At 42.2% G+C, this 24614-nt stretch overlaps 1 protein-coding gene across 5 annotated transcripts in view; it reads left to right on the top strand.

The window, feature by feature from the left end:
- The window catches only part of AP1S2 (adaptor related protein complex 1 subunit sigma 2), a 177140-nt gene that overhangs the window by 41296 nt on the left and 111230 nt on the right, over positions 1–24614 (top strand). Inside the window, exons 1-3 of one of the 5 annotated variants that reach the window (XR_014225000.1) lie at positions 6042–6263; positions 6424–6602; positions 24228–24336. Coding sequence is in view for 4 of the 5 variants with exons in the window: in XM_082248597.1 (XP_082104723.1) it covers positions 6246–6263; positions 6424–6602; positions 24228–24336 (306 nt within the window). In the remaining variant the exon portion in view is untranslated. Of the gene's footprint in view, positions 1–6041; positions 6264–6423; positions 6603–24227; positions 24337–24614 lie in introns of those variants that run through there. The other 4 variants (XM_082248597.1, XM_082248599.1, XM_082248596.1 and 1 more) reach the window with 4 other exon arrangements.

The following is a 24614-nucleotide window of genomic DNA, read 5'->3' as shown; positions in this document are numbered from 1 at the left end:
GGTCAGCCTGTCCGTTTTTTCAGGCAGACCCGATCGGGCCTCCCATTCTCCTGTATGTGGAGGCAGATGTCAGTGGACATGTGTCCGCTGACTCCTGCCTTGCATCCAATCCAACGAGATCCGCTGAAGATCTGTCCAGTGGGTCGGATCGGATGAAAATAGACAGGCTGTCCGTTTTCATCCGATCTCCCCATAGGGGAGGGTGGACTCTGACAGGTCCGTCTCTGCACAGTGAGTGGAGACGGACCGGTCATTCGCCTGTTCAGTGGGGATCAACAAAGCATATACCTTCCCTCTAATCCCAACTGCCTCTTTCCTTTTTTGAATCGCAGGGTGCTTCTTGATGTGATTGTTTGAATTTGGCATGAATGTGTGTGGGCCTGCACACACAGCCTAGTCATCCAGGTCTAGGGCCGCTCCCAGTCAGTTCTTACAAGTCCCATCAACCAGAGTGGCAGAGAGGCTCTGGTAGTGGCAGCATTGAGGTGACATCACAGCAATTTGTAGTCACGTCTGTTTCCTTCAGCCTGATAACAGAACTCCCGTATCTCCATAAGAACCTGGGGCTGAGGGTAAAGTCTAAAAGAGCCTGTGCACTGCACCCGCAATGCATTGATCACAATTGCAATACTCTGTAGGCTTTATTGCAAGAATTTAGTAAACACACACTAATTAGATCATTAATGCTGCATTTACAATCCTTTTTTGCAAATGGTGGAATTTCTCTTTTTTAGTAAACATGTATCCATCACAGTTGTCTAGCTGTTACCCTTCCTTACACAATACTTTTCAGATTTTTATTTTATTATAAATAATTTTTAAAAATACATAGATTTATTTTCCCCTTCAACACAACAGACTGCATAGATAAGTGACCTAAAATTGTAATTGCATCAATTTGAATTCCAGGCTGTAACAGTACAAGACTCCCAAAGGGGTAAAAACTTATGCAAAACAGCAACAAAGAAAGTATAGATCCGCTCACCCACTTGCTGGTGATCTAAGCTATGGCACCTGACATCTACAGTGCACAGCTATAGTCCCAAAAGCAGACCAAAGCAAATCCAATTAGCAAAAGGCTCAACCGCACTGTATGCGGGATGAATAGGAACTTCCATCCTAGAATGTATTTTGTGTGTGCTGTGAATAAACTGAACTTGTTTTTGAATACGTATCTAGAGTTGTGGGAATTCATTTCACTATTTGGTTACACATACTGTATATTGAATAATGGCTTTTCTAGCAAAACCTGCCATCTTCTTTGTAATTGTGTGAACCAGGGATGATTCCATGTAGCCTGGATTCACACTAATGTGGTCCGCGATTCGTGTGCATTTCCTGCAACACATTCAAATTACCGTACTCTGCCCTTAAGATCTGTAGTGGGTGTTAGCGCAATCTTAACAACATCGTTAATGCAGGTCGCAAACACACTGCGCCTGCCTGCACCGGGTCGCATGGTACAAAAGTATCATGCAATCAAGTTTTAGTGCGGTTCCAAAATTGGTGCATATGCGACTCTGGAGCGATTTGAGCCCATTCAAAAAAAAATGGGCTCAAATTGCACCGAACTGAATAGCATGTGAATTGAGCAGGAATGCAGTGTGGTTTCTGTGCAATTCACATGCTTAGGGGCCTAGTTAAGAAGCAGTGGTGTTGGCCTTAGCACAGCTTCACTTCTGCTTAAAAAACAAAATGCACATTTATAAACCACAGCCTTGTGCAATACAAATGTGCTTAGAGCTTTGAATGCTTTAGGATTCTGGGAGCCTGGTCAAATGATCTGCCAAAGTCATGTGACTTGGATCTCCATCTATCATATCGTGTTTTCAACAGCGTTGTGCAGTAAACACTCTATAGGACAGTGCAGGTTTCACTGGAGTCAATACCGCAATGTCCATCAGAGAGATTACATGACACTCATTCTCTGTGTTATTTATATGATTCTCTGTGTATAGTACAAAGGCTTTCCATATTGCTTTGAAATCCTCAGGTCTGTCTTCCAGCCTGTCTGGGGGCAGTATGTTTTTGCCCCTACCTTCCCTCCATTGTGAACATTGCTTTTCACATAGGCCTTATCTTCTATTTCAGATTTGAGTTGATGTAGAAAGTTGCAGTAAGCCAGCAGCTTTCTACATCCCTCTTGGTGACAAAATCTCTCCACCAGTTCTTATCATCATGCATTTACTGTGACCTGTTTTACTGTTGTTGCTGGTTTCTTAGCTCATTTATACTATATCACTATTCAGCTTCAGAAGTGAGACCACCATGGCAAGCTTTGTAATTGCCCTGTTGGTGCAAAGCGAAGAACTAAGAACTCAGGCCCCCCTTACACACGGGACAGGCTCAGTTGGAGTCCACCTGCTCAGGGGCACCTCTGTCCGCTGGTCCGTGTCCGCTCGGCTTATACAGAACAGACACAGCACGCTCTCTATGGGTGGTCAGATGTAAACTGACTGCCTGTCCATTTACACCTGTCATCCCATCCGCCAGACAAACAGGGAATGGATCTCCATCCGTCTGTTTTTAGTGGTTGTTGTCAGGCCCGTTGAAACCCACCACTTCATAGAAGAAACTGGAGGATCCGATCTGGTCCGCCTGAATAACTGACAATCAACCCTACTTATTTAGTAACATTTTGCTATTGATATTAGAACTAACTACAATGTTTTTATCTTTTTCTATAGGAAAGGTTATAACTTCTGTCAGTTTTGTTTTGTGCCATGTGTGTCAATTTTAAGGAGATTTCCCTTCACTTCCTGTCCCTTAACCAAAACAGGATGTGAAAGGAAATTCCTCTAAAGTGAGGGAGGGAATCCTTGGTAGTCACCAGAACTAGTATCCACTAGTATAATATTTCCCTTACCATTACTGTTCTCGTGACAGCCTAAAATTGTGGATTTTCTTCACTTTCATTTTTGGAAAGAACGGTCACCAAGACAAAGGTAGGTTGAATTTCCCTAATGGGGACACAGACCACATTAAAAACCTGACAGGTGTTCAAATCCCTCTCTATTCTATCCAAAACTAAACATTAAAGTTTTGCCTTTAGTTAAACATTAAAGTTCATCTAATATTTAGTTTGCTAAAGTACCAGAATTGCTATTTTTTTTTCATCTTTTTTGGCATCTTGATGCTGCAGATTTCCTTCAGCTACTTCTGTCTGTATGCACATACTTCTTTGTTGGCTACACATTATTGCCATTGACTGATTTACTGATAGTGACAATAGTGGTGTTCCGTGAAAATTCCCTACCCTCGTCACTTTCTCTTCACATACGTCATGGAACAGCTGAGCCGCTTTCCACTGCGCATGCTCATAGCTCCGGAGGGTAGGGAATTCTCACGGTAGGGTTTTCAAACGTTACACCACATCAGCTGTTGCCGCAGGTACGTAAATCATCTCCGCTGCCACATTAAATCATCTCCGCTCCTACCCCTGTGACTTCCCTGATCTCGTCTACTAAATGTAAAAGCGGCGGGTGTATGAAAATATAAATCACGGAGATCTCGGCTCCGTGATTTATATTTTAATACACCCGCCGCCGCTTTTACATTTAGTAGCCGAGATCAGGGAAGCCACAGGGGTAGGAGCGGAGATGATTTAATGTGGCAGCGGAGATGATTTACTGTACCCGCGGCAACAGCTGATGTGGTGTAACGTTACACATCACTACCCCGTGAAAACTCCCTACCCACCGGAGCTATGAGCATGCGCAATGGTAACCTGCTCAGCTGTTCCATGACGTATGTGCACCGGAAGTGACGAGGGTAGGGAATTTTCACGAGGTATGGTTTTTTAACGTTACAGGGGACCATGCCTGGACATTATATGTCAACACTGCTGCTTGTAGTCTCGTCCATGGGCACATGTGACAGAATGGCAACTCAGGATCAGGCTGGAAGACAGTTGTGACTCTGTAACAGGCCTGAACCAGGACCTGGGGATAATTAATGTTCCACTTTGGAAGGTTCTATGCTAGGTCTTCTGAATGTAAATAATCCCTACTAATTAAGTAGATATTTAGCCAACTTGGCTATATTCATACACTCTTCTGTTTAATACAGTTGTTTGAATATGTACTTATGTTTGTCTATTTTAAACTCATGCATGTGTTAATAAAACTTATATATTTTTTAATATTTTCTTATGTATACATTTATGCGTTTAGGTACCTAGAAAGTCCGTTCCCCCTTTTTTTGGAGACTTGATAGTTGAGACTTTTGAGCAGTCATTGGTTTGCTGGGACTGCGGGTGTCCCAGCAATCAGTGACGTCCCGTGTGTGCACCCCGCCCCTCTGGTTCTGACTGCAGCTCCCGGTGTATGGCTCTCACTCCCAGCCGCACCGCAAGTTGGGGTGTGATATCACGTGTGCGCCCCGCCCCCTGCTCCTGACTGGAGCTCCTGGCTCTCACACTCAGCCAGGCCGCAAATTGGGGCGTGACATCACGGGCGCCCCTCCCCCCTGCTGCTCGCGGCTTCTGGCTGTCACACATTGCGGTATATCTCACATTTTCTGCCCCCTGCAGCCTCCTGACTCCTGCCCCAAAGGTATGCGAAGGATTGCTGATGAGAATATTTTATAAAGTGCACACTGTTGGGCATATTTTGTTAAGGGGCACACTGATAGGCACATTTTGTTGTGCCCATCCGAGTGCCCCATTACATAAAAAGTGCCCATCAGCATGCTACTTATTTGCTGATGGGCATATTTATGCTATGGGGCACACTAATGGGTACAATTTATGTTAAGGGGGCACACTGATGGGGACAACTGATGTAAGGGGGCACTCTGATGGGAATGCCTGACATAAGGTGGCACTGTGATGGGGACACCTGATGTAAAGAAGCACTGTGATGGGGACACCTGATGTAAGGGGGCACTCTGCCGGGAATGCCTGATGTAAGGTGACACTGTGATGGGGACACCTGATGTAAGGGGGGTGCACTCTGACGGGAATGCCTGATGTGAGGTGGCATTGTGATCGGGATACCCGGTGTAAAGGAGCACTGTCATGGGGACACCTGATGTAAGGGGTCACTCTAACGGGAATGCCTGACGTAAGGTGGCACTGTGATGGGGACAACTGATGTAAAGGAGCACTGTGATGAGGGCACCTGATGTAAGGGGGCACTGTGATGGGGACACCCAGTGTAAAGGAGCACTGTCATGAGGACATCTGATGTAAAGGAGAACTGTGATGGGCACAGACTTGCTATTCGGACCTTGGCCCAAAGAAAATTTTAGCGACCGGACCTCCTTGAATTTTAATTCAATACCCCTGGTGTACGGTGTTCACCTTTTTAAAAAAATTTCTGTAAAGGTGAACTAACACCTTTTGAATCGATTAAAAGCAACTTTTACAATTACATTAACATGCTAAAGCTTATTGGGTTTACATATATTTTAAGCCCACCAGTCATTAAAAAAAACAAAAAAAAAACCCCAGAATGTCATTTGTTTTGGATGGGCCTAGCATTGAGAACAGAAAGGCTCACCATTCAGCAGCACAGAAAATACAACACAAAATAGAAAACCCTCCTATGAACCTCTGCTCTCTGTACATTTGCAGCTAATTCTACTAGTGTCAGGTCTCGCTAAGCTCACCCAGATTTTTCTGCATTGCAGCCTATGGTTATCTGAGGCCTCTGGGCTATTATCACATTCAGTGTCTACAAACTTTACCGTCATACAGAAAGAAGCCCCCATGCATTCCCATCCTATGCGTTGCCAGTGATGTAAATAACAGGATTTCTGCTGTCTACTGTATTATTACTGAGCAGCTGAAATTCCCCTGCAGTGTGTGTTTCTTCTACCCCCCTATTTATGCTGCCCGCTGTTTGAAAACACAGCCTACTTACAATGCAGAGATAATAGAAAACACCCATTGAGGAGGAATCCTTGCAGCAGAGTGGAGGCACTGCAGATGACAGATCGTATGCATGTTCTACCATTGATGGCTCTCTCCATAGTAGCTTGCTGGTTAAGTTTCCCTGTCTGTTGACCCCCTCTAGCTTGGTGCCTTCCCTCCCTCTCTTGCTCTCGCTCTCTTTCTGCATAGTAACTCCCACAATCATTCCCCTCCTCACGTGTGTCACAGGGCTGTAACTGGGATTTTGCCAAAGCTATGCATGCAGATAAGCGTCTGGTATAGAACAACCTCTTTATTGTGATGTAGAAATAAAAGGACCGCAAGCCCCTAATTTTATTCATACACATCGGCTGCTGGTACTGGAGGAACAATGCCACTCGGAAGACAAGTCATGAATATTTTATTGATTGATATTGATTTTTTTTTCCTTTATATTATCTATACCTAGTTGTAGAGCATGTTGAGCATTTTGTCATTTCCATAAATCTCCTCTTGCTGCATTTTGATGTTTTTCTGTTTTTTTTCTCTTTTTTTTCCTGGCTCCACAGATGCAGTTTATGTTACTCTTCAGCCGTCAGGGGAAGCTGCGGCTCCAGAAGTGGTACGTGCCACTGTCTGACAAGGAGAAGAAGAAGATTACCAGGGAGTTGGTACAGACTGTCTTAGCCCGAAAACCGAAAATGTGCAGCTTCCTGGAATGGAGAGATCTGAAAATTGTCTACAAAAGGTGGATTTCCCCTTCTCCCTTCCCCTCCTTGTCTTTAACCCCTTGGATCTGTGCACACAGATACCAGAGCTGGGCCTGTGGTACAGTTTGAATAATTGGCAGTTCACAGTCCTTGATGTCTGTTATCTGTGGAAGATGGATACAGTTGCCTTTATATATGTTGATATATAAGAGGGTGTTGGCTGTTGCAATTGCGAATCTGGGTTGTGCAGCTTTTACGCTAAAGCTGCGGCTGAACTTTAATGGAATGGGTATTGCCTTATCACTTGGAGTTAGTGTAAGGACTACTCAAGTAATTTTTGGTGTGACTTTCACATTTTACTTGCTTGCCTGTACCTTATGTTTACGATGGCATTTTATTTGGAGATGTTGGTTCTTCTAGTCACTTTTTATAATTATCATTTCCATTTGTGTACAGCACTTACGATTTTGCAGAACTTGTAAATAAACTTGTCATTGGATATAAATAGGGATGCCATTGTTGGCCACCTTCTCAATAGGCTTGTTGCCTGCCTGGATACTTTGGGGTGGATTTACTAAAACTGGAGGGTGTAAAATCTGGTGCAGCTCTGCATGGTAGCCAATCAGCTTCTAACTTCAGCTTCTTCAGTTAAGCATTGATGATAAAACCTGGAAGCTGATTAGTTTCTTTGCAGAACTGCACCAGATTTTTGCAGTTTTAGTAAATCTACCGCTTTGCATCATTGATCCAGAACAAATATAGAAATAATTTCCACTTTCCTATGATGTTTCCAGTTCTGTGAGCAGTATTGAAGCTAGACAGAACACAACTTGCATTTTAAGAAGTAGGCAAGTATCATGGAAGCCTGTATATGTACATAATGACAAGTTTTTTTTAGAAGTATTCACGCAAGTCCCTTCTCCTGTGTAAGCTTACTAGCAAATTTCCTTAGACTCTAACAGACCCTCGGTCAGCCTGGGTGGAATGCATTTATTCTACCAATATGTTTTAGAGGATGGGGGGGGGGGGGGGAGCATACAAAGCCCTTACAGATATTCTCCCTCTTGGAATTGAACCCAAGACCCTAGTGATAACAATTTATCTATTGTCTTTATGTTAAACAAGAAAAGTCGGCATCTTTTCAGGCTAGGCCATTGTTTTAATATTTAAGCTGACTTCCAGGTATGTGTTTTTTTTTTTTTTTTTGATAGTTGCATTGGTCCACCTTGGACATATTCTATACCCGTGGAATTGACGTATATGCGGAGAATCACTGCAGTAGTTGGGGCTATTACAGTTATTGCCATGGTTGTCTGGGTCTTGTGCAGAGACACTGACCCTATGCATGGGGGACACAGGGGGGTTGCTTGCTCAGCACAGTCCCCATTTAAAGATGCTTTGAATTTTTTTCAAACAATACAAGGCATTCTGTTAATACAGGAGGTGGTGCAGCAGGGGGGATGTCACAATCTACTCTTTGTCGAATCAGCGAGTGCCTTGTATTTGTTGAAAAAAATATAAGGTGTTTTGCGATTAGCGGCCATGCTGAGCGAGCTACCTCCTGTGTTCACTGTGCTGTGCACAGGCCCTGGAAGACCACAGTGATAGCTGTAGCAGCGCCAACTACTAAAGTGATTCTCCACTTCTACAATGATCCCATAGGTATGGAATATGTATACGTAGAATGTCACAAGCTGGACCAATGTAACTATGCAATAAAAACCATGCCTGGAGCTCCGCCTTAATATTGAATCCTTAAAGGAGTTGTAAAGGCAGAAGGTTTTTTTATCTTGATGCATTCTATGCATTAAGACTTTTTTTTTTTATGTGTGCAGCAGCCCCCCTCATCCCCTATCTAGCGATGTTGCAGGAGTGTCTCCGCTGCCCAGGACTCCCCTCCTCATTGGCTAAGACAGCATTGGCTCTCGCTGCTGTCAGCTAAAATCAGTCAACCAATCAGGGGAGAGAGGGGGGCAGGGCCGGGTCACGGCTGTGTCTGAACAAACGCAGGGAGTTGTGACTCTGCTCAGGTGCCAACAGGAGGGAGGGGCAAGGAGCACAGACGAGGGACCCAAAAAGAGGAGTATCCGGGCCACTCTGGGCAAAACCAACTGCACAAAGCGGGTAAATATGACATGTTTGTTATGTGGAGGAAAAAAATTGCAAATAAAGAAAAAACAATATAGCGTATACAATTGCGACACAAATCATATTGTAATTGAATGTTATTAAAAATGACCTTTCCTTTTCAATCTGCAGCCATTATAATTTTCTGCAAATGCAATGCAATATGGCTACCTGGAGCTGTTCTGTTCACAGAATGTATACTGACCACACCCCAGAAACATAATTTCCTGTTTGTGCGATTGGCTAAAAAATTTTCCCAGAAGTCTGCACTTAGATACAAGTCAGATTTCTGGCACCCACTGCAACAAAAATGTAATTTTTAGTGAGATACTCCCAATAGGAACATGTCTAAAGGGGTGCAGGCCTAGCAGCTTTCCTTATTAGAGCCCTGCAGCTGCCACAGCTGATAGATAATTATGAAACCACTCCCATTAGACCTACTAAGCACAGAGAAACAAAACGATGATTTCTTCAGAATAACAAAAGGTAGTAATATGCAACAAAGTTTGTTAAATCCTTGTAAGGTACAGAGATCACCCAGAGGGGAATGTTTTTTCTCAACAAAAGTGGAGCTACGCTTTAAAGGAATGCTTCAGTAATGGGTATGTTTGGGTGACATTCTCCCAATACACAGGAGATCTGCTCCTTTTAGAGCAAAGGCTCTGATGGAGTGGGGAGGTGGCAAAGAAGTGTGGAGTGTGTATACCTTACTTGGGGGCTGGACTGTCAGGAGACATTGTCACTTTGTCATAAATCGGTAAAAAGAATGCTTCAGTGAAATGTGAACAGGCAAAGGGACAGTGTCTCTTTAAAAAGACATCAGCCACACCAGAGCAGGATGAGAGGACCAAAATTCCTAACATGAGCTGCTTGAAAACTGGCGGCACTAAAGCTGGCTATAGGCGGTTTGAAGTTTGGCCGGTTCAGCAGGGCCGAGATTCGAACCATGTACGGGCAGGCTGAGTTGATTGATTAACTTGAGTACAACCAGCTTGTCAGATTTTTACATGTGATTATTGCTAGCGGCTGTTATACCTTCCCCCAGCCCCCCCCTTCCTCACCAGGAGAATTCAGCAGCCCAGTGGGAGGGATTCACCCATCAACAGACAGTTTTGATGGGGGAATCAAGCGATTTTCTTTCCTGAAACTTGTGGTTGCCAGAAGGAAAATTGCTTCGTCTATGGCCGGTCTTGGATTACTTGCAACTCTGCCCAGGGCCTTCCGATAACTGTCTGTGGTTAATTTCTTTGCATTGTGATATGAGAAAGTTCTAATAATTTCTTTTTTATCTGAATGCGTTAAGATGAAAAAAAACCCCGACAATACTTGCCTTAGCCCCAACTTGATCCAGCGATGTTGCACAAGAGACCCGATTGTCCGGGATTCTCACTCCTGATTGGCTGAGATACACTGTCAATCAAAGTCAGTGAGCCAATGAGGAGAGGGGACGGGCCGAGCCACGGCTCTGTGTCTGAATGGACACACAGAGCAGGGGCTCGGGTGTCCCCCTAGAAAGCGGTTTGCTGTGGGGGCACTCGGCAGGAGGGAGGGGCCAGGAGTGCCGGCGAGGGACCCTAGAAGAGGAGGATTTTTTGCTTTGTGCAAAAAAAAAAACAGGCTTTAGTATCACTTTAAGGAACTTTAAATATGTTTCTGACCACAGTATGCCAGCAGTGTTTTCCTGAATGTTGAATGATTTCAGGTTTTGCCCGAAGTTAGTCTTACCCTTCGTGGTTCTTATTATACAGCTAACTTGCTCAGAAAAGAGAATGTTCAATGCAGGTTAGAGCCCTAAAGGCAGCTAAAGTGTAACAAGCTATTCATATTTTCCTTTGAGTAAAAGAAAATCTGTTAGCATATTTCATTGTTGTTTATGAAGACTAAGTTTGGACAGCAGGTGGTCTAAAAATACATTTTATGTCCTTCAAGGCTGCAGAAACTTGAGCCACGTAGTATAATGCCTGCTTAGTCTGGTGTCCTTGTACAAGCAAAAGTATCTCTACCACCTTGTCAAGTTTTGTAAGGTTTGAAGATGATCACTGAGCAGTGAGATTTAATAGCATCGGTAATCGGCAATATCTTGGGAATTGTCCTGTGGCATCCCACATCCTTAAGTGATACATTCTGGGAAGCTTTTAGAGTATGCAAGTGTCATTAGTCCTTATTCACACTTCTGCATTTGAAACTGCAAGCGTTTTTGCTTGTATTTTTCATGCCTTGCTGTGTGTTTCTCTCTTTTAAGTGGGAGCGTTTTTGTGTATTTTCGTTCAGGATAGATTTTCCTAAGATCAATCCAGTTACCCAGCAGAGGGTACCCCACTATATAAATAATTTCTAGCAATTACAATAAAAGTAGAGCTCATTTTTGCATATATACAAAATAATGTGTGAGGTCACATCACCACTTCAAATATTTACTGTGGGGCCATCATCTTCTATGTATACTCCCAGTTTGGGACATATGTATGGCAATGGATACATTGAGATCTGCCTATGTGGATTAAGCCCCATCCTTAAAGTACAGTAGCTTTAAACTGTGTGGGGTTGATTTACTAAAAGTGGAAAGTGCAAAATGTGGTGCCACTCTGCATAGAAACCAATCAGCTTCCAGGTTTTATTTTGTCAAAGCCTACTTGACAAAGCTGAAGTTAGAAGCTTATTGGCTACCATGTGCAGCTGCACCAGATTTTGCACGCTCTATTTTTGGTAAATTGACCCCATTGTGTATTTTGATGTTGGTCCGTATATAAATAGTAGAGGAAAGATGTACGTGGTTGTGTCAGTTACAAAAAATACTTGTGTTCAGTTCAGCACCATTAATCTCACTATATATATATTTTTAAATATCAGTCATAAAAACAGAGGTCTCTGTTTTAAACAATTTTAGTGTGAAGCCACAAGGTGTGCACCTTACATGTGTTAAAAATTGACAGCTGGCATGTTCTGTTTTCTGAATGTAAATGTGAATACAGTGAAGAGTTGTATGCAAATACACACTTGGGCTGCTTTCACACTACACTACATCAAAAATCTGGTGCATTTTCTGAATGCCAATTACACAGCATGCACCTGTAAATCTTGGACATGTGACTCAAAAAAATGCAGCAAAAATGCAATGCAGGTGCCACGTTTTGTATAAATTTTATTAGGGACCTGTGTCTTTGGTACATTCTTTAAAAACTGCAACAAAACTACAGCATGCAGGACTTTTTAAAATGCACTGCACCTGCAGGGCAATGGTGTGAAGAGTCCTATAGGATTTAAGGAGATTGCATTTTGTTGCATTTTTAGCATGGTAAAGACTCATTGGTCTAAAAGCAGCATTAAGGCCTTGTTCACACAGGTGTACTTTCAGCCTAGTACATGGGATGAATGTGGGGCGGCATCGGCTGGTTCAACAGAAAATGGCTGACATTCGGCCCGTGTGTAGAGCAGACGACCCGACAGAAGCTGGTCATTTGGTCTGCCGACTGGCACCTGATCGGCGCTCTCAGCCAATGGCTGGGCGCTGACCCGAGTGTTCTGGCAGAAGGGGGGGGGGGCTCTCCCCCTGTCCGAACACAATAGCACAGCGGTGGAGATTGCTGTACTAACATTGGATTGTTAGTAGAGCGGCTCCAACCTGAGCAGTCAGCTGTGTTTTTTTTTTTCGTTCAACCCGCTGGGTTGAACGAAAAAAAAAAAACTGGTAGTGTGTTCAAGGCTATGGTGTGCACACCCACGTGAGGGCCGTGTTTTGTCTGCATGAGATGTACTGGTGTGGCATAGAACACTTGTGTATTCCAAGCATGCAAAACACAGCCCTCACATGAGTGAATGCTTAGGTACGCCCATGTGAACAAGGCCCAAATGTTTAAAAGGTATCAGGAATGCACAATGTGTGAGAGAGGCTTAGCATGCAGGAAAAAAAAAAAAAAAAGGTTGCTTCTATTGGAATGGGGTCTAAAAAGCTGCATTAAAGCTTTCCAGGAAACGTGCACAGGGCAGATAGTTCAATATGACTTAACCCTCCTCTTATGTTAGAATTCCGTTACTATCCATGATGTTAGGGTCAGTTTTGACCCATGTTTTAAATCAGCCATAAAATACCCTCTGAATAATTATTTATCATCAAATTTGTTTCTTACCTCTTGGTTACCTTGTTGGGCTTCTTTATCCTTGAAAAGATTGGTTTTAATATTTTTGGTGTGACCCCCTAGACCTTTCTTTTGATAGCATACCTCTCATTGTCAAATTTAAAAAATGGTAAAATAAAGTCAGCAACTCTGAAATGTATTGGTCCTATGTTTCTTCACTTTATTTAGAGAAGCAGACAAGCAGGAAAAGAGATAGGCCCCTCCCTAACTACAGCTCACAGGGTTGAGAGGTGATTGGCTGTCAGTGTTACTAAGCAGAGAGAGTGTTTATGATTTCAGTTTTGGCACTTATTAGTGTCCTAAAATCCTATATTATAACTGGGTCAGAATTGACCCTAACACCATAAACGTCTTAATTTTCACCACAGTATTTTATAATTTAGTGAAAAGGATTATTTTTCTATTACATTGTTTAAATAGAGGTTCCTGACAAAGTAAAAAAATCTTGATGCAATAAACAAATTTATGTGATACTTCTAGACATTCAAAATCTGAAAACGGGTCAATTTTGACCCTAACACAAGAGGAGGGTTAAGCGTAGTTCTGTTTTCTGTTGTGTTTCTGCATTAGTATTAGTTAAAGTTGAGTTTAGACTCGGGCCTTTACCCCCAACCCCCAGTACAGTACCTGGGGCTTGTGAAACCTCAGGAAGCCGGGACGTTGTCTCAGGGGAAGTATGTGATTTTAAGGCTTCATGTACACACTGCCTATTTGACTACCGGCCGCGGGAAAAGCAAACACCACGATTTGTCTGCGGTCCTTGTTTTTCACGTCCAGTGGTCAAAACGTTCCTATTCTGAACGCGATTCTTCCGCCACTCCTAAACTCTTGTAAAAGCCTATGTGTACATTGATACATAGACTTCTATGGAGTTGAGTTTGGGAGCTTTGGCAAAAAAAAGGCCAAGGATCACTATCTGCATACGTGGCTTGACTGGGCCTCAGGCTACCTGAATTTGGAAGGCTGTCTTTTTTTTTTTTTTTTTTTTACCAGTAACGTTGCTTTATTGATCTTGAGAATGTTAAATGAGCTTATTTATTTGATTAATTAATACTTTTCACATGGGATAGTCACTGATGTCAGATTGTGTATACTTATATCACTGTAATGGAAGTGTTTGACGAGACATTGCTTCCAGCTGTTCACAGGCCAGGTATTCTACTTCACCGAAGAACTCCTCTAGGAAACATTTGCATCTGGTAACATACCCTAACCCTATAATATAGTTTATAAAATTAGAAAATCCTTTGTGAGGAGGCACCTAACACCCCCCCCCCCCTTCCCTGAATCTCCATTGTTCAGAGATTCATAAACACTTAAAATTGTATGATGGAAATTAGGAGTGGTTTGTGGTTTTTGTCTCCTCAGTATGCCAGAGCTGTCACAGACTCCGATTGCCTTACATTGTCTGCCTGGGATATTCAAGGACACCTATACTGAGGAAAATATGTTGCCTGCCATTTCTTATTTCCTATAAAACCTAATAGTTTCCTTGTTGTCTGTCTTCATTACTTTCTGAGTCAGTAACTGGTACAATGTTACAGCATTTTACCTATATTAATTTATCTATTACAGGTACTTGTATAACGCTGTCAATTTACGCAGAGCTATATATATATATATATATATATTTTTTTTTTTCATTCACATCAGTCCCTGCCATCAAGGAGCTTACAATCTAAGGTACATAACTTGCATTCATACATACACATACTGGGGACAATTTTAGACAGGAGCCAATTAATCTACCAGCACGTCTTTGGAGTGTGGGAGGAGACTTATGCGGGCACGCAATTATTCTCATTTAATGACTTGGAAGGTATTGCATCCATTAAACCCATTTGACAGCCAGGTAACTAGCATTTTCCAAAAGGAAAGATTAGCAACGACAGCCTCTCTAGTCAGTACAGGCTTTCTTCAAAGAGGAGTCTTCAATGCAATTGTAATTAATTGAATGAATGTCTCCACCCTGCAATACGGTGCAGCGTGTCGGTAAAATTCTTACCTTTCTCCCTGGTCCATCTATCTTCATTCAGTGGCCCAGTCTGTGACTGTGATCAAGCATCCCCTGCAACAAAAATGTCCTTTTTAGTGAGATACTCCCAATAGGAACACGTCTAAAGGGATGCAGGCCTAGCAGCATTCCTCATTAGAGCCCTGCAGCTGCCACAGCTGATAGATAATTATGAAGCCACTCCCATTAGATTCACTCAGCACAGAGAAACAAACAATGATTTCTTCAGAATAACAAAAGATAGGAATCTGCAACAAAGTTTGTTAAAATCCTTGTAATGTACAGAGATCACCCAGAGGGGAATGTTTTTTTTTTTTTTGTCAACAAAAGTGGAGTTACGCTTTAAAGGAATGCTTCAGTAATGGGTATGTTTGGGTGACATTCTCCCCATACACAGGAGATCTGCTCCTTTTAGAGCAAAGGCTCTGATGGAGTGGGGAGGCGGCAAAGAAGTGTGGAGTGCGTATACCTTACTTGGGGGCTGGACTGTCAGGAGACATTGTCACTTTTTCCTAAATTGGTAAAAAGAATGCTTCAAAGAAATGTGAACAGGCAAAGGGACAGTGTATCCTTAAAAAGACATCAGCCACACCAAAGCAGGATGAGAGGACCAAAATTCAACGCAGTTGTAATTAATTGAATGAATGTCTCCACCCTGCAATACGGTGCAGCGTGTCGGTAAAATTCTTACCTTCCTCCCTGTTCCATCTATCTTCGTTCAGTGGCCCAGTCTGTGGCTGTGAACAAGCTGTAAGGCTTTGAATACTTTTTTTTTTTGGATGAACCTGGAATGTTATTAGCCGATTTAAACTGAAAATTCAGAATATTCTTAAGCAATAAGGGCAACATAAACTTTTGTTTAGATAGGAGTACTTCTTGAATGTTGTGGGAGTCTCCATTCCCTAATGATCCTGCACTTGTGGATGCATTATAAAAATTAGGACCTCTCTTTGGCCATATCTCCCTCCTGACTTGTCATAGATATTCAGGCTACAGTCAGTTAAACAAGCTGAGCTGTCACGGCCCACCATCCTCCTTTATGTGCTGTCAGTCATCATGATATAGCTTAGGGGGTGGGCATTGATACAGACATTTTCCGTCAGACCCAGGTCATCCACATGGCAACCTTGTCAGGCGCATAGGGCCTGCTGAATACCCATGGGGCTCAGCTAAAATCTTCCTGGCCCTGCTTTAAACCAGGGGGAATGCAAATGGATGGCTTCTCTGTGTCTATAATTCTAATCAAGGTCAATATAAAGGAATGGGGGGAGGCAGACAAAGCTGCAACCTTGCCTAGGGCCCCATTCTGCTTTAATTCATCACTGGATCCTGGGATATGTGTTGGATGATCTCCCAGTGCAGGGAAAAAAGGTAAACCTTTATACTGGTTGTATTGTGCTGATTCCTTGGAGATAATAATCTGCTTTTCCATGGAACTAAAGAGTTTAAGGGTGTTATTTTACAGTTTAGCTTTCCGACATGTGATGTGATTTAACGTCTGGTCTTTTGTAGAGCTACAACAGCTATGCAAAAAGTCAGGCTTGTTTAGTTGTGTTTTTCAATTTTTATGGCAGATGGGTTGAGACATTCCCACTTCAACTGCTGTCAAAATTCATGAATATACAGTATGGATATAGGTTAGATAAAGATAGAAAATGACAGCCTGGCTTGTGTTGATAGTGTATGTTGTAGTGCATTTATAAAGACAGCAGATGCTTTACAGCGTAAGTACTTTATGTTTTACCTTTTGTCATTTCTTTTCCACTAGCATTTCTATTACAGTAGTGTGACAGCACTGTACATTTATTTAACGGTCTGGTTGAAGAATTATTTGCTCCTATGTATCATATATTATCCTTACATACAGAGGTCAGATTTTCAAGCTCTTAATTGCATTAAAGAACTGGCTATATAATGTGGCAAGCCATAAGAAAAGTACATATAATGAATTCCAGGCGAATACATAAAACAGCCTTGAGATCAGAGAAACATTTGTCAGCTCAAGCAGCTTCAAGTTGAAAGTTGACAGTTCTCTGTGAGCTGATGGGGAGGTTATTATATGAGCAAGAGAGCTTCAGCAAGGACATCTTTTATGTCTTAAAGAGGAATTGCACCTTGGAACAATGTAACTATGTATATACCATACCTGTCCCTGAAAGCTTTAAGGCTCGGTTTCCACTAGTGCGACTTGCTGTGCGACTTGACACATGTCAAGTCGCACAGCAAGTCAAAAGCCATTAGTTTTAATCGGGACCGTTTTCACTGCCGCAACTTCAGCTGCGGCAACTTCAAAAGTAGTTCGTGCACTACTTTTGAGCCGACTTCAGTGTGACTTCCCTCTATAATGAGATACAAGACTCACTGAAAGCTGCAGTTTACTTTCACTTCGAAGTCACGCTAGAAGTAGCACGACTTCGTAGCCGCAGCAGTGGAAACGGAGCCTAAATCACTGAAGGAGACACTGCTACTCAAATGTTCTCCACTTCTTCTGGGTCCCATGCCGAGTGGCTTTCTAAACTCAAGAGGTCAGCTGCTCAGCACAGGCGCCATTCATAGAATACTTTGGGGGGAGAGGCAGGGAGGTCACATCATTTTGTCTACCTTGTCCAATCAGAGAATGCTTTCTATTCACTCAGAAAATGCAAAGCATTCTCTGAATGGTACCTGTGCTGAGCGTCTGACCTCCTGTGTTTAAAATGCAGCAGGGCAGCGGCTCAGCATAGAACAAGTGAAGATCCCTGGCGTATCGGTGTCTACTCTCCAACTTCCAGGGGCAACAGCCATGTATGTTATATACATAATTACATTGGTCCAAGCTGGACCAATGTAACAATGTATAAAATGTCCATACCTGGAATTCATCTTTAGGCTGGCCATACACACATAGCCTTCAGACTGAACGAAAGAAATTCCTCCATGCACACTGACTTGGATGCAGGGATCTACCCTGCTGGCTATTTATTCTGACAACTGGCATGCGTGCCTTTCAGAATACCCAAAAAGTGATCTGATTGAAGAATTTTCCACCAAGATTCTTTGACAAAAGTTGCTCGAACAGTGAACTTTCTCTATCGTTCATTGACAGACACAGTTCTCTCTGATTCATATCAGTAGGGGTAATGCTGTCCCCTACAGGAGTAGGACACTAGGCAGAAAAAGATTCTTTCTATGCCTATGGGCAGTCCTGGAGGGTACACCCTCTCTTCCTGCATAGGATGCCAGTTTTAATGTGCCCACGTTTTATAAGGTGGATGTGCTGGCATCTGCAGATGCCTCTTTTCGGCCGCAAGGTTTTTTACTGGCTGCTGTTTGGAGGGCTTTTGGCCTTCCTTGAGGGTGTTTACTGTTGTTTTCCTGTGGGCCTCATCTTTTGTGCTGATGAGTCCTATGTTGTCTGGTCGGCTATGTTTGGCCTTGGGGACTTGTTCCTTTCTGCTGTTCCCACCACTCATTTTATGGCACTGTTTTGGGATGTCCCTACTTATATGAATCAGAGAGAACTACGTCCGTCAATGAACGATAGAGAAAACTGGATTTTTGACTTACCGTAAAATCCTTTTCTCTTAAGTTCATTGACTGACGCAGTACCCGCCCCTCTATTTTGAGTTGGGTTGGTGTTACTTTTCTGACACTGCTTTGATACAAAACTGGCATCCTATGCAGGAAGAGAGAGGGTGTACCCTCCGGGACTGCCTATAGGCATAGCCAGAACTTTTTTATGCCTAGTGTCCTACTCCTGTAGGGGGCAGTATTACCTCTACTGATATGAATCAGAGAGAACTGCGTCCATCAATGAACTTAAGAGAGAAGGATTTTACGGTAAGTCAAAAACCCAGTTTTTCTCAACCCGAGTGGTCCCAACAGTGGCCTCCACAGCTCAAATTTAAAATGTGAGCCCTGTATGGCAGCATTTAGTGTCTTGAACCAAAAAACATCTAGGATGCTGAGCAGTGACACTGAGCCTGCAGAATTGGCCCTGAAGATTGTTTATTACTCTACAGATATTTTTCGGGTAAACATTTTATATAAACTGGCATTGTTTCAGCTCTGCGTTTGGAAAAACTGTCTATATGTCCAGTGGGAAAACTGTCTATATGTCCAGTAATTTTTATTGAAGCGGAACTAATCCCATCAATTTACCTTTGGCAAAAAAGTTACATTCAAGGCATGTCTTGAATGATAACTGTTACAGTTGCTTGTGTTCTCAACTGACCTGCCAAGTTATCAAATGGCTGGTGTCATAACTGATCACGTGCAGCACCATGGCAACTGCAGATCGAACAGGGGATAAGACGGCAGCTTTCTTGAATTTAAAGGATAGGAGCATTTCATTCTGCTTTAAAGGCATGAAACTGTGAAAAATGTTACCGCAAAACAAATTATCCTAGTAACTATACTGTACTGAGTGAAGTGGAATTAGTATAGTATAGTGGAGTGGGTAAAATTGTTTTGGCAAAATAGTAATGTACCAGTGTATACTCAAACAGGGATGAGCTTGAGCGAGTTCGAGTTTGTACATGCCGATCCCACCAGGAAGCCGACACTGCACTTCACTAATCACAGGCAGTGAGACATTTCCAGATCTGTGAAGCTGCGGATCGGAAAATGTCTCACTGCCTGTGATTAGTGGAGTGCAGTGTCGGCTTCCTGGTGGGATCGGGCACGTTCCAACTCGGAACACGCCCTAACTCATCCCTGCTCAGAAACCGCACTCATAGGGGCCCATTTATAACAGAGTAAATAATACTATTTGCTCTTCTCAGGACTCTGAGCCAAGTGCTTCATTTTTTAAGTTTTTCATGTTTTATTTTTAAAATGCAGAACGCAGTATGGAAAATTGTGTGTTTGTCGGATGGTTCTCTGCATAACGATATAGAGAACATTCCTAATAGGAAGAGGGCTGATCACATAACCTTTCAAAGTCATGTGACTAGCTTTCTTCCCCAGCGGCACTTTTTTTTTCCATTATTGAAAAATAACAATGCTTTGCTTACTTTAGAATCCCAAGGCAAGCAGAGCAGAAAGCACATTTGTAAAGCAAACAGCTGTGCTTTATAAACATGCCAGAAGATTTCTTCTTTTAAAAACTACACAACTGCAGTAAGGGCCCTAGGGGTCAAGGACCTCTAAAAGCAGAAAATAGGAGGGTGGCTATGACCCCTATTAGATTAACTAGTTGTAGTCAGGGCTTACAAGCCATTGTACAGCTAGATTTAAAGACATTATAAGCCTTCCTACCTGCACAAGATGTGTTTTCACATATATAAGTTGTATTTTAATCATTTACTTTCATCATGTCATTTGTTGTTCTGTGTGCACAGCCTATAGTAGAGTAAATCATCACATTCCAGTGTCAGAATTTTTTTTAAAACATGAGGAATGTGGGGTGGTACTGTACAGGTTAATGCATGCTGTGGTCTGTAGTCTGAGAACTGACACTTACTGTGAAGAAACTATATATCCCACAATCCCTTGATCTCTCAGTCTAGTGCTCTGCAGGTGAGAGCAAAAAACAGAGCTTACTGTGGGTGGAAGAGATGTGCATGTTTCATTATTAGTACTCACACATTTGTGATACAACACAAAGAAATGACTAGGCATGCACTGGATGCTAAGTGTAGGCATGCACTGGATGCTAAGTGACCCAAAATAAGTTGCTTGTCCCTCAGGTGAATAAATACATGGACATAGGAGAATCGATTAGCCATGACCCTGCAAACTGCAGCTACAAAGGGTGAGCTTGATATTACAGGCTAAGGCATACAACAATAATAATATCTAGTTAAAACATTTGAAAGTGTACAATGCCTTTAAACCTCTCAGCTTGTACCAGAATGACTCATTATTTCCAGCTTGTAGCTCTCCATATACGGGCCAGAAGGACGCTGTCTTGGACAAGATGGGGGGACAGAGTCTGTGTTAAAGTGGCCTTTCACTAAAAGCCTGTGCCATACAGATCCCATCCTTACCTCCAAATTGGTGGTTGCCTATACCAATTGTGTATGGAGGGTCAGAGGCTCTAACCGCTGTGCATGCCACTTACAGTACATCATTAAGAAGCGTTGGTACACCGATATTTGCCAGATTATATTTACAGTTTAGGAGTAAGTCCTTCCATTGTGACAGATCTGCTATGTTAAATAAAATTACAGTTATCCTTTGTAATGAAATTTATTTTTTTATGGGACATAAGCAGTTTGTTATTAAAATACACATTTCTAACTATTTTAGTTCTGACTATAATTACGGTAGTTTAATTTTGCCTGACAGATATCATCTAGCTTGTGCATTTTTTTTTTCAAGGACAAATTGACTATTGCTCCATTTCCCATATGAGTCTTAATTGTACTAATGTGCCAAAGTGCTACTTGCATTAAATCAGACAAAATCTTCTCCACGTAGAAAAGAGAGATGGCTTACTGGGCGAATAGAATAGCACTTAACAAATGCTCCTAATTATCATCTTCTCAAAACTGAACTGCTTCCCCACAGACCTCACCACTGCTCTGTGTCTGACTGCTGTGTGGCAAGGGCTCAGAAATTAATGTGCTGGCAGTTTGAGTTTAATCGTACCATAGTTAGCAAGAGGGGAGAGGCGGCTGAGATGCCGCAGCTTCATTTCTATGTGGATCAGGTCCAAGGGTATTCCATCAGAGACAAGTTTATAGCAATTTTTTCTTTTAAAGTGTCAGTAATTACACAGCAATGTAGCGGTTGCCAGACCTGGGAAGGTTACAGAGTAATAGGTGGCACAACAAGTTCTTTTAGCCTTCATTTTGTAAATTCTTCATGGCAAGTATGCCTGTTTTTTCACACATTGTGAAAATGGCCATTTTGCTCATTAAAAACCTTTCAGTGGTAACTTTATTGAATTATACTTTCTTGCTGTTTAGAAGACAGTGGTGCTAATGTTAAAGCTTAACTTTAGAATATTAGCACCCCTCCCCCCAACAAACTGCTGGTATGAAAAAAAAAAAATTACCAAGTAACCACCGTCATCCTCTCGTTCTCTGTTCACTTACTGGAGTCTTTCTTCAGGTGTCCCCTAATTGTAACTGCCCAGTCCCCCTATTGGTGGAGGCAATACTTGCACCTGCCGAGTATTCTCTCATAGGCTCCAGAGGCAGGAAGGAAAACTTATGGGGCTGTGGGGTGACCAGTGCCCAAGAAGATAACGAGCAGAGCAAGATGTCTGGTCACCAGGGCAAGACATTAGCTTGGATCATGGATGAAACTGTGGCTTTGATCCATTACATTGCTGGATGATTTAAGAAGAAGTATTTGGAATCAAGACTGAGGCGTAAATTTCATTTTTACTAACAAGTTTATATTGTGACTATCATCTATCATTCAGAGAACATTTATAAATTCAGCCCTTGCTTCTGATTACTATATGGCTAGGGGTGGAAAGCCTTTTGACTTGTATCTACAGTTAAGCCTATAATAAGGCTTACCTGTGGGTACAGTAAATATCTCCTAAACATGTACTGTTTAGGAGATATTCACATTTGTAGCGGCTGGTGACATCACTGGTGCATGTGCACTGGGCTCTCAATGGAGGGCATATTAGAGTATGCTGTCCACTGACTCTGCTGCGACCATGATTCCCACGCACGAGTGACATCATCGCAGTCCAGCCATTCAAACGGCCAGAGCCTACGAACCAGGAAAGAAAGACAGAGTGAAGATGGAAGCTCTGACAGGGATGACAGTGGGCTGCTGGAGGGCTTTGTTTTACGGTAAATCTGTAATGTGCTAGTATGCGATGCATATTGGCACATTATGACTCAAAAGGTCCAGGGGCCCATTTTTTTTTTTTTTTTTTTTTATTGGAGTTTATTTTTATGGGCATTTGTTCTCTGCCTATTCAGGAAAAAGCAACAGGTTTGTTTTAGCCCTCCCACCCCCTATCCCCAGAATACAGCCCAGCATTACATTAAAGTCATATTAAACTCAAAACCAAAGATGTATTTTATTAAATTGCAGCTTACCAATCATTAGAAGTGGTGGCTACATTAATTTTCTTTTCTTTTGGCTGTTTTCCCCTGTACTAGCGAGGCACAATTCTAGAGGAATGAGTACAGGAGGGACAGCAGCATTGTCTGGGGAGGAGGGGGTGTGGTCTTGAATGTATTAGCAGCTTTATTTACAATAACAAATTGAAGCCAAACCCCAAGCTCAGTTTATAATCAGTTATATCAAACATTTTATTTTTTTCCTTTTGGGATAAAGGTTTTGCATGAATAAATAAAAAATGATCGATGTAAGCACTCCTGCCAGCATTAGGTGTTTTTACTCATCCATGTAAACTGATCCATTCTGCTGGAGAGCTTGTGCTTGCGAAAAAAAATAGACTTGCTGGCTGGATCACCAAATGAAAATAGAGGAAAGAAAGTCTAAAAAAGGAAACTAATGCAGCCATCACATCAAGAAATTGGTAAGCTGCAATATAATTAATGTTTGCTTTTGGGTTTAATACTGCTTTAGAAGTCGGGCAGCCCAATGAAGAAGCTAAATAGATCATTTTAGGAGCCTGGGAGGAGGAGTTGTAGCTACAATCTTTTTGACATTTCAAGAGATCTCCATTTCAGGTAAAAAGATACAAACTACTTACTGTGTGTGTATTTTGTTCAGCTGTCAGGTCCATAGAGAAGAGCACAGTTCTTCCCATGCTTGAGACCATATGCAAATGGTTCATTGCCTATTTCTTTCAATGGGATGCTTTTCTATCTGCTGAGCAAGTAAAAACTGTAAATACTCACTAGATGGGACACGGGGATCTTTCGGTGGTATTACACGGAGAGCCCAGGACAACATGTGTGGGGATGTGCACCACCAGCAAAGCAAGGATGTCACATTGGGAGCAGCGTCTGTGTTTAATCAAGTTTTGGCTGAAGTTGGCCTTTACAGATTAAATGTACCAAAAAAAGGAATATACCAACTTGCACGATACCATTCTCCTTTTATAGGTGATTTAGTCAGCAAGAGATTTCAATCATTCTCAACCGCAGATTTTTCGATGGTAAAAAAGAAACCGTGTCTTGTTGGTAGAATAGTATCCAGAAGTAAGAATGTGATATCTTAATGGGAATAATTGTGGGGAGGATTTAGAAACTATGATGGTACCTTGATTGCAGATACCCAAGAGGTTTACGAGGCAGGGATTACTCATCCTATCTGTATCCTTTCCTGTTATGTAATATTGGTTTAGGGTGGACTATCCTTTAACCCATCCCCCGCTGAATTCTATGTTTGAGTAATACGGTAGTTGTTTACCATTATTATTTTTGCTTTTATTACTGTTATCACAATCACTATATATCTGTATTTTTATATACCAGTATCTGGTAGGCATCCTCTCTGAAAATTATTCCTTCTATGTGTAGGTATGCCAGCCTTTACTTCTGCTGCGCCATTGAAGACCAGGACAATGAGCTGATCACTCTGGAAATAATTCATCGTTACGTGGAGCTTTTGGACAAGTATTTTGGCAGCGTGAGTCTAATTACAGTGTCCTGAAATTATGTACTCTGTGTGTGAAATGTCTTTCTCATTAAAACTTCAAGAAAGTATAATATATCCTTTAGGCAGGTTTCTTACTGTTTCTCTTTACACAGGTTGCTTTTCTTTTTGTGGCAAATGTTTTTCACTCTCTGCTCAGCAATTTGATGTTCTTTGTCTTGCAATTCACCAACTGAAGTGACTGGTCTTAGGTGATGGGCAGAGATGAAACAAATGCTCCTACATAAGCTATACTTGTTTATTTGCAGCCC

This window comes from Pelophylax lessonae, assembly GCF_965119305.1.
Source record: "Pelophylax lessonae genome assembly, chromosome: 2".
In the NCBI taxonomy this organism is placed as follows: Eukaryota; Metazoa; Chordata; class Amphibia; order Anura; family Ranidae; genus Pelophylax; species Pelophylax lessonae.
Note: the sequence above shows the minus strand (reverse complement) of the source record. Positions and strands in the feature narration are given on the sequence as shown.